The following is a 13,461-nucleotide window of genomic DNA, read 5'->3' on the forward strand; positions in this document are numbered from 1 at the left end:
TTTTATACATCTCGTTCTCTACTATATTTAAGTGTGAGTTTTATCGTGCGTAGAACTAGAAATTGAACTCACGTCGCTAAGATTGCAGCCGAACCCCTTAATCACCGAGACACATGTCTATTTCTGCCATACTCTTTTTGTTCTTTTTTATTTGTCACCGTTTCGTTAAAAAATAAACTAGTAAACGACAAATATTTACGATATTACAGACATGTATATGCTGTTAATTGAAAAATAAAAACATAACCATGTCTAAATAAATATGTTATTTAAATAAATTAAACTATACAAATATTCGAGCAACTATTACCGAAGGAAGCGAAGCAGCAAGTCAGCAACCGTTTCGCTTGCCCCACTTCTTCCAATCATAAATCCTGGCGGCCACCGTCTACTTCCCCGCAGCAGTCCGTACCGGCAGGTCCCGGTCCCGGTCCCGGTCATTGCAAGTTTGCAACACGGTCCCGCACCGCTCTCCTATCGTCTCGTCTCCTCGGACCACCCAGTGGGCACGGCACGCCAGTTGCCGACGCGCCTCCTGCCACGGGCGCTCCCGCGGGATTTCAGTTACCGGCCGCTTCGTCCCCGGAGCCAGGCAGGCAGGCAGGCGGCGGCAATGCTGCTGGGCTCGCCCGTGAAGCGCCTGCTGCGGCGGGCGGCCAAGCGGCGGCTGGAGAAGGCCGAGCTGGCGTGGCTGGCCGCCGCGGCGCTGCTGCTGCTGCTGCTCCTCCTCCTCGGCGCCGCCTCGCTCCGCTGCTCGGCCGCCGCGCTGGTGGCCGCGCACGGGAGGCTGTGGGCCGGCGGGGTCTCCATCGCGGCATCGGCGGACGCGGACGCGGACCACCGGCCCGTCTCCGCGCCTCGTGCTGCGGCGGCGGGGAGTGGTGGCGGCGGTGAGGCCGCCGCCGCCGCCGACGACGAGGAGGAGGAGGAGTGCGACCTGTTCGACGGGGAGTGGGTCTGGGCCGGCGCCGGCGCCGGCGGCGGGTACCCGCTCTACCACTCCAGCGACTGCCCGTTCCTCGACGTCGGCTTCCGCTGCGCCGAGAACGGCCGACCCGACGCGTCCTACACCAAGTGGCGCTGGCAGCCGTCGCGCTGCCATCTCCCCCGGTTCGTTTCCTCGCTTCGATTCTCCCCTGCTGCCTTCCTCTCCTCACCTCACCTCAGCCGTCCCGTGCCCCGCCATCTCCAGGATCTGGAGATTTCTGGTTTGCTAACCTTGTCAGAGCGAAAGAAGCGTGCGCGGGCGTACTACTATCTATCTATCTCCGTGCATTTTTTTTAATTTTTGGTCGGTTGGTTGAATCTCGAACCGGTCTAGATTTGGCGCTGCTACTTCCGACTTCCAACGTCCCGAGCTGTGTTTGTTCGATCTTGGACTGGTCTAAATTTGACACTACTGCTCCAGACTTTTTCGACGTCTAAGAAACAAGTCCTAGACAATGACGCTTTGTGCTTTAATGCGCGTTGTGGAACTTAAATTAGATGATTAGGACGCTCTAGTCTAGACCACCACCTCGCGTTGGGACTCCTAGGCGTCGGGTTTCCAATCTTGCTACCCAGCGTGCCATGCTGTTTCCATCTTGCAACCTGCGGTGGGAGGGTGGTCTCTTCATGCTCTTCCGTGACCAGTCATTGTTCCGTATAACCCATATTTGTGGGTTCTGATGGCACAGCAGTTTGTTGCTTATGTACCTTAGTGCTAGCAAATGAACCCAAAATCTAACGCCAAATCTACAACTGTACTACTGCATTCACGGGCTACCAATTGGTGGTGTTTGTTGCGTGGTGCGATCAACAGTGCTAGAGATGTTGAATCGTCTTTCTCCAGGAATAGCTATCTCGCAACATATTATACCCGCTGTTTTGTGTCTGTTACCCTTATTTGGGCATGGGCATGCTTTCAGTTTGCACTGCTGATTGTGACATTTAGTTGGACCGTTTTACATGTTTAGGGTGTTCTGAAACTGAGAATTATACCTACTGACCGTGATAGAGAATTTAATCTTGGTGGGCAATTTACAGCATTTTCAGAAGACGAACAGCTGCCTATCCTCAATTTCTTTTGATTTATAACTGAAGACCAATCTGGAAGATCCACATTACCACTCTAGCATAATCGTTAATCTTTTTCTCTGACTCGGTCGTATTATTCCTTTGATTTGTTAGATTTGATGCCAAAGGCATGCTGGAGAAGCTACGGAACAAAAGAGTGGTTTTTGTCGGTGATTCAATTGGAAGGAACCAATGGGAGTCTCTACTTTGCATGCTCTCTAGCGCTGTTCATAACAAGAGCTCTATCTATGAAGTTAATGGGAGTCCCATCACAAAGCACATGGGTTTCTTGATTTTCAACTTTAGTGACTACAATTGCACGGTGGAATACTACAGATCCCCTTTTATAGTCCTTCAAGGCCGTGCGCCAGCAGGAGCCCCTGAGATTGTTAGGTACAGTATTCGAGTGGATGCAATGGATTGGATGTCTGACCGCGGCAAGTGGAAGGATGCTGATGTATTGATCTTCAACACTGGGCATTGGTGGAACAATGAGAAAACAATCAGAGGGTAAGCATAACTTCCTGGTATCACACCGATTTTACATTCAGCTAGTTCTTCTGTCATAGACAACTATATGCTTTCAAGTTCTTCTGCGATATTGTTTTGATTAGTTGAAATGTGATCGCCATGTTCAAGGAAATCAATTCTCATTTCGTAAAAGATTCAGTGTATAGTTATCCACATCTATCAGGCCATGACATATATCCATATATATGATTTTCTGTTAGCACTTGGAGAAGGTTACTTGATCCTGAATTTACTGAGAACATGGAATGCTGGCTGGTGTTACGGTTTTCTGATCACTGCAGTTGAATGCTATGACCATTTGAAGCTACTTTGCTGACTTGCTGTTCTGTTTTTTACTCTATCAGGGGTGCCTACTTTCAAGTAGGAGATGAGGTCAAAATGGGCATGAATGTTGCAGATGCTTACAGAAGATCGATACAGACATTGTCCGATTGGCTTCGCAAAGAAGTTAACCCAAGCAAGACTCATGTCATCTACCGCACATATGCTCCTGTGCATTTCAGGTATGTGTAATCACCGACTTACTAGTGATCACTCCCCTCATCTTCTCTACGCCCTCATCTGTTTGCTTTTTATAATTATTTGACAATGTTCGAGATCATTGATATATGTTCTAAACTTAATCATCTTATTGCAAAAAGTGATTGAAGCCTTGAACATTGCATGCCTTTATCTCTTCGTTCTATTGAAAAAAAAATCCATGGATATACATGAGCAAGATATGCTTTTAGTGATATGTTAAGTCGCCTCTCTAACCAGAGCAATCTGTATATGGTTTGCAGAGGTGGTGACTGGAAGACCGGTGGGAGCTGCCACTTAGAAACTCTTCCAGATGTGATGCCAGTGAAGTCCCTGGACGAATGGGCCGACTTGCTTCAGCCCGTGGACGATTTCCTAGGGAGCAACCTCAGATCCAAGCTGGCTGGATTAGACCTGCTTAACGTGACGAGAATGACGGCGCAGAGAAAAGACGGCCACCTCTCAGTATACCTGAGCCCCTCAGGACCTGTGCCCCGCTACAAACAGGATTGCAGCCACTGGTGCCTGCCCGGAGTCCCTGATGCCTGGAACGAGCTTCTCTACGCCCTTGTCATGAGGAGGCATAAGAAGATGGGTCAGAATGCTTCCCTTGCTGGCGCTAGGACACCCAACACTGAAGAGGGAGATGGAGATGTCTTCAGCCGACCATCATGACAAAACGAGCTTCATAGCCATCCTGGGCGATGGGTTGGGACACACCAGTTAGTATAGGATGCCAGAGTGGCGAAACACAATTTTGGACCATGGGTGTTGTTTGCAGGAAGCTGCGTACCGCCCTGTTGTGTGCTGTGTTTGCATATGGTGAGGTTAGTGAATCGCTGAGCTAGAGGCCAGTGGTAGTATAGCTTTGTGTGGTGGAGGCAAATTGTATGGCTCGTGGAATTGGCATTGGCAGTGTACCTAGCTAGCTAGGGTTACTACAGCGAATGGTGTAAATATGTAGCTGCGGAAGTGGGGGGGTGGTTTTAACTGAGACCTCACAGCAGTTACGAGGTGCATGTTCATGTGATTCAATAATTTCTAAGCTGTACAATTGTTGCTCAGCGTCTGGACTTACATGCTCGTGATCTCATTTTGTGCGTGCCTGATGACTTATGTTTGTCCGTCAATGAGCTGCCAATTGAAGTTGTCATCTATCATCTTTAGCTGAAACCCGGTAGCAGGACTGGTAACAGAACTAAGGAGGCTCTGAGTCACGACGAATAATTTGTTGCAAAATTCATAGTTTGCATTTGCAACATAAAGTTACAGAACGTCAGATTTGTCACAATCACATTGATACAGGATCGCTTCGTGCTGTCAGTCTATCAGCACTACACTGGAGCTCAGCGATGACAATATCAAAATGGTGACTGTCTTAATCATAAGTTATTCTTTTGTTCCTATATTGTAGTATGTTAATTTAACTTTTTGAGAGTCAAAAGAATATCGAAATATTGTTAACCTTTTTTGAGAGTCAAAGCATGTCGAAATATTGATAACCTTTCTCACAATTGGATCGATCAGAACAGAAATAACTAGCAGGCCGCACCGCAGCAAGAGGTAGGATTAACCAAAAAAAAAAGCCCAGATCATCAATTCAAGTGACAACCTAACGAGGGAACAGTATGATTACATTATTCCATCTGCCCATTTAACTGTTACACCGCAGTTTAGTCGAGCAAATTTCGAACTACACCATAATTGGAACTGTAAAAGCAAATCCTATGATGTCACCATAGGAAAAACTGCTCAGTTTTCAAGCGCTATAGGATTATACATAGCCAATAAGTTTCGGCCTAGGCAAAAAAATTGGCAAAAACGTGCCCTAGTAGACAACAGCATAGCCTGATTGTCTAATCATCCAGCTCAATGATCTTCACCACAGAGGAATCACCCACTTTCTGGCAAACGACGACGCGGTCGTGGGACTTGATCACGCCCGAGGCTTTGCCATGGTCAAGAGCAACCTTCAACACAGACTCATTTGTAGCACTGGTAGATTCAGCCTGAAAGATACAATGGAGATTGATTAATGCCAAGTCACCAGATAGCCATCGTTCGTTCAGTCAGGTATCAATCAATCAGTTTGCCCCACCGAATTTGAAATATATGAAAACTATTTAAGAACGATAATACGTGACAAGTTAGAGGTAACAACAATTGAGTTTCAATCTTAGCATACACCAGCTTGCTTGGGACTAAAGGCTCGATAAACCATACTTATCATACCATGCAAACTGTTTGAAACTAAACTACTGAACTGCATTCTAGTGTTCTTGCCTTGAAACATGGTGTGAAACCCAATGGAAGCAAGAACCATTAAACATGATATAGTTATGTTAATAAAGGTTGATATATACATGTACGAACCCTAGTTTCATACTACTAACTAAAAATCGTCAAACTGTCTTGAGACATCTTATTACCATAGAAGAGTTGAAACAACGCTAGACTTCAAAGAATACAATGATGCTAATCCCATATATTGGCTACACGTAGGAAATCAGAAGTTTGTGTTGCAATTATAGTATATACTTAAATCCCTCTAATAAATGAGATGTTTAACTTACTGGGTGTCGTGGATCAGCAAGCATAGGGAAGAGGCCTCTAACTATGAGTGATTGTCTTGCCTGCAAGAAATCATACAAAAAAATGAGTCATATAGTACCAAATATTAGCACAATCCACTGACAAACAGAAAAGGAAGTTGAATGGTTATATGTTTAATGTCAATAAGCTAAACTTTGCACAGGCAGTAATTCAGAAATAAATGGTCAACATGCTAATAACAATATGAGAACCCAACATTGCATAGATATGTTGTGAAGATCACAAACACAGTTCAAAAGGAAAAAAAGTTGTTCACGCACCTCAAAAACACCTGTGAAACTCCACCTCAGTTGGTTTGTCTTTAGACGAGGAATGACAACAGACAAAACAGGCATGCTGGGCCTGTACTTAGCAATGAGCCTGCAAATCATTTAGATATACATGAGACTAATTTTCATTGAACTTAAACTACAGCCCTGTATAAGCAATATTCATTTGTATATATATATACCTTGCAGCTCGTCCAGAAGAGGTGAAGCAAATGATGACTGATGCCTTAACTTTGAGTGCAGCTCGCACCTAGAAAAGTAGTTATGGTATTTTAGAAAAAAAAACATTGATAGACAGAAAAATGTTTCTCATACAAACATTTGACAAAGATTGAAATATGAGAAGCATATATATCTTACTGCTGAAGAAGCAATAGACTCCAAGTGGGTCATAGGTTCTCCCACATACTTCACAGTCCGCTTGTAGTATAAATCTTGGTTGAATACCTTCTCAGCCTGTAAAACAATTGACAAACATTGTATAATGAACTGATCAATGAAAAGCCAGATGAAAAGCAAAAGAAAGTACACACAGAAGTAAAGATAAATCCTTCATCAAGAAAACATAAAACTCAATAGAAATTTTACCTCAGCACAAATTCTGCCCACTGTTGAAATAGTCTCCACTGGATATAAACCACGGAGAGTCTCAGCACCAAGGAGAATGGCGTCACTCCCTGAAGTAAAAATAAAATTGTGCATCATGATTAGTATGTTAGGCTACAAAAGCCAGAGTCCACCAAAGATTGTCAAGAACTTACCGTCAAGAACTGCATTTGCCACATCAGTTGCCTCTGCGCGAGTAGGTCTGAGGTTGTCAGTCATGCTGTCCACGACACGAGTAACAACAGCAGGCTTTCCAGCCATGTTGCACTTGTGAAGCGCAGACTTTTGAAACAAAAAGACCTACAATATGGAGAACCTAGAGAGGTAAAGATCAAAGGCTAAATGAACTGGTATAAAAAAGGACAATTGTTGCATCTTAAAACAATAAAAAAATATTAATATGAAATAAAATGTTTAAGGTTATGTCAGTAAATGCTGATGTACATGCTATATTGTATTTATTTCCTTTAACAGCTTAGGTTTTTTTGGGTACTAGTGTATGTCTAAATTGAGGTCTTCTGAACTGATACAATGTTAGTTGAGAAAGCAAACCTTCTCAGGTGGAAGGTCAATTCCAAGGTTTCCTCTTGACAGAATGATACCATCTGCCTCTGCCAGTATTTCATCAAAATGGTTCAAGCCCTGCAAAGCAATAAGTGGGTAGATGTCAGAGATACATAAGCTAACAATGAAAAAGAAAGAAACCAACTCGAAAATACCTCAACATTCTCAATTTTGGCAAAGATCTGAGTTTGGCTAAGATCACCCAATTTCGAGAGGAACTCACGTGCCTGTATTGCAGGGGACAAAAACACTAGCACTGTTAACACCATTCTTCTCCCACAAAGTGGAGACACTGTATTCAAATATAGCTAAGCAACCTTCTCATTAACAAAAATGTTTGTATTGTTTAGAAGCACAACAATTATAGAGAACAAACAAAATAAGTGAAAATGCATCCATAATGTCATTAATTGCTTACCTGCCGCACATCTTCTGCATGTCTTGTGTAAGACAGAGAGAGGAAGTCAATCTTATTTGGAGCACCCCATTTTTTGATAACCTGAAAATCAGTTCACGAAAGTAAGTCCTAGCATGGGCCTAAGGACACGGCTGGAACTTCTACAGCAAATATAGTTCGGACCCAGAATTCTCATGCTGTTAAGGTTAAATTCTGAAAGGAAGTGGATACATCAAACTCGAAGCAACAGTTACACAAGGACACATAAAATCACACTTTCGAGAGTTGCTGCTTACATCCTTATCCTCATCAGACAGCGTGGGCAAGTCAATATGAATCTGGGAACAATGCAGCGTGAAGAGCGACCCAGCCAAGGTAGCTGTGTTCTTGATGATACAAACCACATCATCTCCTTTAACTTCAGAAACCTATACAGGCAGATGGGGGAATTGTTAGCTTAAACGCAGACGACTGGGAAGACATACAGAACATAAAAATGTATATCGTAGCTGTAAGTAGAGGGTGCACAGGGCTTTTTACCTCCAACCAAACTGAAGTAGTCTCGCTACCAGTGAACAAGTATTGGCCCACAAATATCGTTGCACCTGGTGTCAAAGCCTGCAAAGGCCAAAAGCCCAAAAGTGTCCTTTTTTTCAGCGCTGTGCTGTCATGTGCAAACAAGAGACTAGAAGTTGATCTGCTAGCTGTGCTGTCATGTGCAAACAAGACACTAAAAGTTGATCTGCGATATAGTAGATTGATCTGCTAGCAGTTGCAGTTGCAGCTGATTTGACTAGAACTGTAAGTGTAATTGACTAAAATACAGAGCTGGATATTAGATCCGACGAAAACAGCTTGCCCATGTTGCTAACCTTGGCGAGTCCATCGAAGTTGATGGGCAGCAAGGTGGAGGAGGCTTCTTGGCCCTGATGCGGCGTGAGCACGACAGTCCCGTTCTCCTCGAGGGAGATGGGGGTTTCACTCTTGTTGACCACCTGCAGCTCCGGTCCAACCGTGTCAAGCATAACCTGCAAGCAAGCAATTTTATTATGCAGTTATAGATATATACGTGCGGAAGAACCAATAGCAGGATGGAGACAAATGAAGAGGGGGGGGGGGGGGGGGGGGGGGGGGGGGGGGGGGGGGGGGGGGGGGGGGGGGGGGGGGGGGGGGGGGGGGGGGGGGGGGGGGGGGGTCACTTACAGCGCACAGCTTCTTGGTGGACTTGATGGCGAGCTTGAGGTTCTCGAGCGTCTCCTGGTGGTAGGCGGCGTCTCCCCACGAGAAATCGAACCGCGCGACTGCCAGCGCGCCGGAATTATAACATACATGAGTTTTATTTATATTGTGCATAACAAAAGAAGGTAAATTGTGGTGCGACTGAGACAGGAGGTAGCCATGGGGAGAGAAAAGGAGTAGGCAGGAGAGCGAGAAATTACCGGACATGCCGGCCTTGAGGCAGGAGGAGATGGTGTCGACGGAGCGCGACTTGGGGCCGAGCGTGCCGACGATCTTGGTCATCGCCGGGAAGAAGCTCTGCGAGTGGGGTGGGGGGGAATCAGACCAGCGGCGGAGGAATCCGTTGGGATCGGGTAGCCCCCGGCGGGCGAGACCGAAGACATCTGAAGGACGAAGGAAGGGAGGGGCTTACGGTCTTGGATGGCTCCAGGATGGAGGCCATCCGGATGGGCTCCTCCAGCAGCAGGTTGGTCGAATGCATCGTGCCCTTAGGTCGTCGTCGTCGACGCCGCCGCGCTTCGGATCAGATCGGGAGAAGGAGAGCGAGGGAGAGATGCCGGCGTCGGGGGCGATGCGGGGCGGGGCGGGGCGCGGCGCCCTTTTTGTCGCGCCTCCCCTCTTCTTCCTCTTCTCCCAGAAAAAAGAAAGAAAGAAAGCAAGCTCGGCGGTGGATGCGATGCGCGATGCGGGATGGAGATGCGGTCTCGCGGCAAATCTCGTGCAATTTATTATAGGTGGTGGTGGTGATGGCTTCCAAACCAATGGGTGTTCTGTACCCGAATAGAACAGCAACGAAACGGTGGATTTGGTCTGGGTTGGACTTTCTTTGGACGGCGGACATGCCGCCGGTTTGCTTTTTCCATCGGGTCGCGCCGGACGGCGGTCAATTCCAACGGAACGGCGTCGGCGTCGGCGTCGCAATACCGTGAGCCCGGCACTGCCTGCGGGCCCGACGAGAGCTGCTCCTGCAGCATTGGGCCATGGACACTGGTGGTGGTGAGGAGGGGGCGGTGCTTGCTGCTTCGTGGCAATCAAAGAGGAAAACGAGCGAAAGGGCCTCTAGCCTAGTGGTTAAGAACTTCCGAGTAGCACTCCAAGTCCTGGGTTCGATTTCCCCCGGGAGCGAATTTTCAGACTTGGTTAAAAAAATTCCCTCGCTGTGTCCTATCCGCTCTCGGGTTACGATGTCCTGTGCGCCACCCTCCGGTTGGGTCGTTACAGAGTGGACAGTTGACGCCGACCCGTTAGTGATGGGGACCAGGGTTCGGGGATTTTCTCGGCCGGGACTATTGTTTCGGTCTCTTCTTAATATAATACCGGGAGGGCGGTCTTTCTCTCCCGGCCGAGTTTTTTTTAAAGAGGAAAACGAATGGAAGGAAGAATTTTAAAAAAAAACCTGTCGCTCTCCCATTGTTTTCCAGAACATTGGTTACGACCCCGGCAAATGAGAAAGCGTTGCCTTTCTTCTCCATCGGTACGCAGCTTTGCATATTCGTCAAACGGTCCCCCCCCCCCCCCCCCCCCCCCCCCCCCCCCCCCCCCCCACCCACACACACACAGACACACAACCCACACAAGAATCCAACGTAACACGTGCCATACTGCCATGGTCTTTTTCAGATCTATGCTTGACCGGACTGCTCTGTTCGCTCTTCTAGATGAAACCATAGATGGTCCAAGCAGGTTTACCGAAAAGAGCATTGCATTGATGTACGGTTACTAGGATCCAGGCTAACTGTTAATAACCATCAACTAGGGTCTAATAAGCTACATGTCAATCTCATGGACGACGACGACGACCACTGCTCTCAAGATTTCTCAGTTGCGCCACCACCACGCGAGACCAGAACATTCTTCTAGTACCCGCTGGTTGATTCCAACTCATACACCACTTCTCCACCCGTAAACTAGTAGTATATGCTAGTATAATCCTGTGTTCTCATATAATGGAACACGGATGCGGTCACTTGGACAGAGTTTCTCTTTTCATCCTCTCTTTCTTCTCTCTCCCTCTCTTCTTCAGATCACATGCGACTTCGGTTATTCCATCTTCTTCATGCTCTCGATCATCCTCGTCGTGACTCCCGCGCCAAGCAGAGGCAGCCTCGCCCAGCTCCGGTGCAGTAGGCGAGCTGGTGTTTGCTAGGCAGCCGAGCTAAGATGTCAAAACTATGCAGCCCGGCCCCAGGAGATGAACCTTAAACTCGTTTCTCCTAGGAAAGAAGAATTCATGAATACGTCTTGAAAAACCCCCCGGCCGAGAACGGACAAGCGTCTAGAGTATCCGACTATGTGTTTGATGTATTTCCTTACAATGAGATATAATAAATCGATCCCTTCAATCAAATAAGAGCGATAATCATTTCACCCTCAAACTGAGCGTTTGAATATACTAAAACTAATAGTTAGCTGTTAAAATTAACCAAAACATATATTTCAGTTGTTAGCTACTTTTTAGCAAATTAGTTAATAATTATCTAGCTATTTATTAGCTAGCTAATTCCACTATTAATTTTTAATTAACTAACTATTATCTATAGTGCATTCAAACACCTCCTAAAGATCATTCTATCCCTTTTTTTTGTATGTTTCGCAATTAAACACATCCCTAGATTTTTTAAGTCCACTAGAGTGCCAGTAAATAACGAACGCAGAAGAAAACAATACTATACTGTTTTTCTTACCAATTGTGTTTGGTTAATCTAGATTGATTGTGATCCTCTAATTAATCTATGAGACTACATGAGTTTGGATCCGATTTAGGAAGATTTACACTTGTACGTACAAATCATCTCATGTCCATATCTAGACTTTTTCTGCACAACTTAGTCTTTGTTCGAGCTCTAACTCTAGCTTTTAGAGCTTTTCTAAAGAACTGTTGCTGAGCTTTTGATCATGAGAAGCTAAAAGTAACTTTTCAATAATGTTATTGGCTTCATAAACTTAGGACGGTATAAAAAGTTCATGATACTAGGCTTCCCAGCTTCTTATATAAACTCATATTTTTTAAGCTTATAGCTTTCCAGAGGCCAAACAAAAAACTAACTATTTATTTCATTTTCTGACTTTCCACACTAAAAAATCTCAGCTTTTTGCTTTTTCACACCGAGAAACTAGCGAGAAGCTCAAACAAATTGACCTTTAGACGTAGACACTAAGTCCGTGTCCCAGCAGTTCATCCATATAGTCACAAAAAATACTGTTTTATATTGTAAAGTATAATATTTATATAGTGTAGTTTGAATATTTAGATGAGGATGAGTAAGATGCGGGAGATAGTTTTATATATACTAACAACGTATATTCGCTCATATAAACATTCGCATGCATATCTTATCAGTATAAGCATTTCCGAAGAAAGTTAGGTCGGCAAATCATAAGACTGAATCGAGCATCTATGTGTGTACGAGCATCGTTGGCTATAATAATGAATTAAAGAATACGAGCATCTATGTCGAGCGACGGACAATTTAAACCGCACGGCTGCTCTGTTTTTTTTTTTTTTTTTTGGCGAGGCATAGGGGTAGACGACGATTTGGATGTTTGTGTGTACGAGGGAATGGTTGGATTGGACTAATGTTGGGTCCACTGGGCCGCATACTGTGTCCGCCAGACAAAGGCCAGGTTGAAGGTGAAGCAGGCCGGGCTCCAAAGGCCCGGAAACGTGAATTGAATGGCAAAAAAAAAAGAAGCCACACACCCAGCGAATGGTCAGTTCGTCCTCGAGACCCCCATCGAATCCACACGACTCTAAATTTTACAATATAAAATTTAAGGATAAAATCCTATTATGATCAAGCTCTATTTCTGTTTATGTTTGAACTATAAATAATTTAGGACTAACAAATTATAAATAAAAATTTGAATCGTAATACATTACCATCCTTGCCTCCGATTTAATGGCGGTGCCCAGGCCTCCGATTCGCGGCCACGAAGGTAATTATCCAATCCAGTCAAGTCCACCCCCTTCTCAATCGCTCGTCTCATCTCATCTGCTCCGAATATGGTGTGCGTAATCTCTAGACACAGGTCTAATTTTCTTTCTTGCTCTGTCTGTGTATATAAAAGAAGATGAGAAGGAGATTATCGTGCGTGCAGAGGAGGGAGGTGTTCGAGGTAGACGAGAAGGACATGGAGTCCGGTGAAGAAATCCTGCTGGTGCCTGCCTTTTGCCTGTCCGAGCGCTTCTAGGTGGAGCGTGGCCAGGCAACAACGAGATGGCGCGCCGCTTCGCGAGTTCCATATATACACTAGACGAACATATCTCCCCTTATTCGATTATTCCTATGGATCGGATAAAGATTTATGAATATTTTTTGATTTGGTATGGATTAAAAATCCACCTAATCCTCTGAAATCTACGTAGATTAGAAGAATAACCTAGAGTTAGTCAGGCTGTCATGCCCGTAATGAGGTGTTTGGTTTGAGAAATCCGTACATTCAAAACAAGTTGTGCATCATGAGTACATTTTTTATATTAGTACTAACTAACTATGAAGAATGATGTGATAATCGATCAACTCATTCAATTCCATAAACCAAATAAAAAAAAGAGAAGAGTGGGAAGATGGTAGATTAGATTATTCCTTAAACCAAACACTCGATCTATAAGTGTTTAAGGTACTCCGATCCTATGCCTGACTCATGTGGTAGTGTTTAGTTTCAGAG

General features: G+C 45.2%; 2 protein-coding genes across 2 annotated transcripts; one reads left to right on the plus strand and one right to left on the minus strand.

Moving 5' to 3' along the window:
- Window positions 1-404: 404 nt before the first annotated feature.
- Window positions 405-4,168, plus strand: LOC100383586 (putative DUF231 domain containing family protein). Its single transcript, NM_001176234.1, has 4 exons — window positions 405-1,110; window positions 2,170-2,565; window positions 2,931-3,089; window positions 3,369-4,168. The coding sequence occupies exons 1-4, from the start codon at window positions 614-616 to the stop codon at window positions 3,778-3,780; spliced, it is 1,464 nt and encodes a 487-aa protein (NP_001169705.1). The 5' UTR covers window positions 405-613; the 3' UTR covers window positions 3,781-4,168.
- A 506-nt stretch (window positions 4,169-4,674) lies between these two features.
- Window positions 4,675-9,491, minus strand: LOC100282820 (uncharacterized). Its single transcript, NM_001155726.1, is given in 16 exon segments — window positions 4,675-5,114; window positions 5,679-5,738; window positions 5,979-6,078; window positions 6,170-6,237; window positions 6,348-6,443; window positions 6,576-6,664; window positions 6,749-6,893; window positions 7,146-7,235; window positions 7,313-7,384; window positions 7,576-7,656; window positions 7,851-7,982; window positions 8,095-8,172; window positions 8,427-8,582; window positions 8,758-8,855; window positions 8,994-9,090; window positions 9,206-9,491. Coding segments are annotated over 16 exon segments (1,584 nt in total). The 5' UTR covers window positions 9,275-9,491; the 3' UTR covers window positions 4,675-4,961.
- Window positions 9,492-13,461: the final 3,970 nt, after the last annotated feature.

This window comes from Zea mays, chromosome 10 (assembly GCF_902167145.1).
Source record: "Zea mays cultivar B73 chromosome 10, Zm-B73-REFERENCE-NAM-5.0, whole genome shotgun sequence".
In the NCBI taxonomy this organism is placed as follows: Eukaryota; Viridiplantae; Streptophyta; class Magnoliopsida; order Poales; family Poaceae; genus Zea; species Zea mays.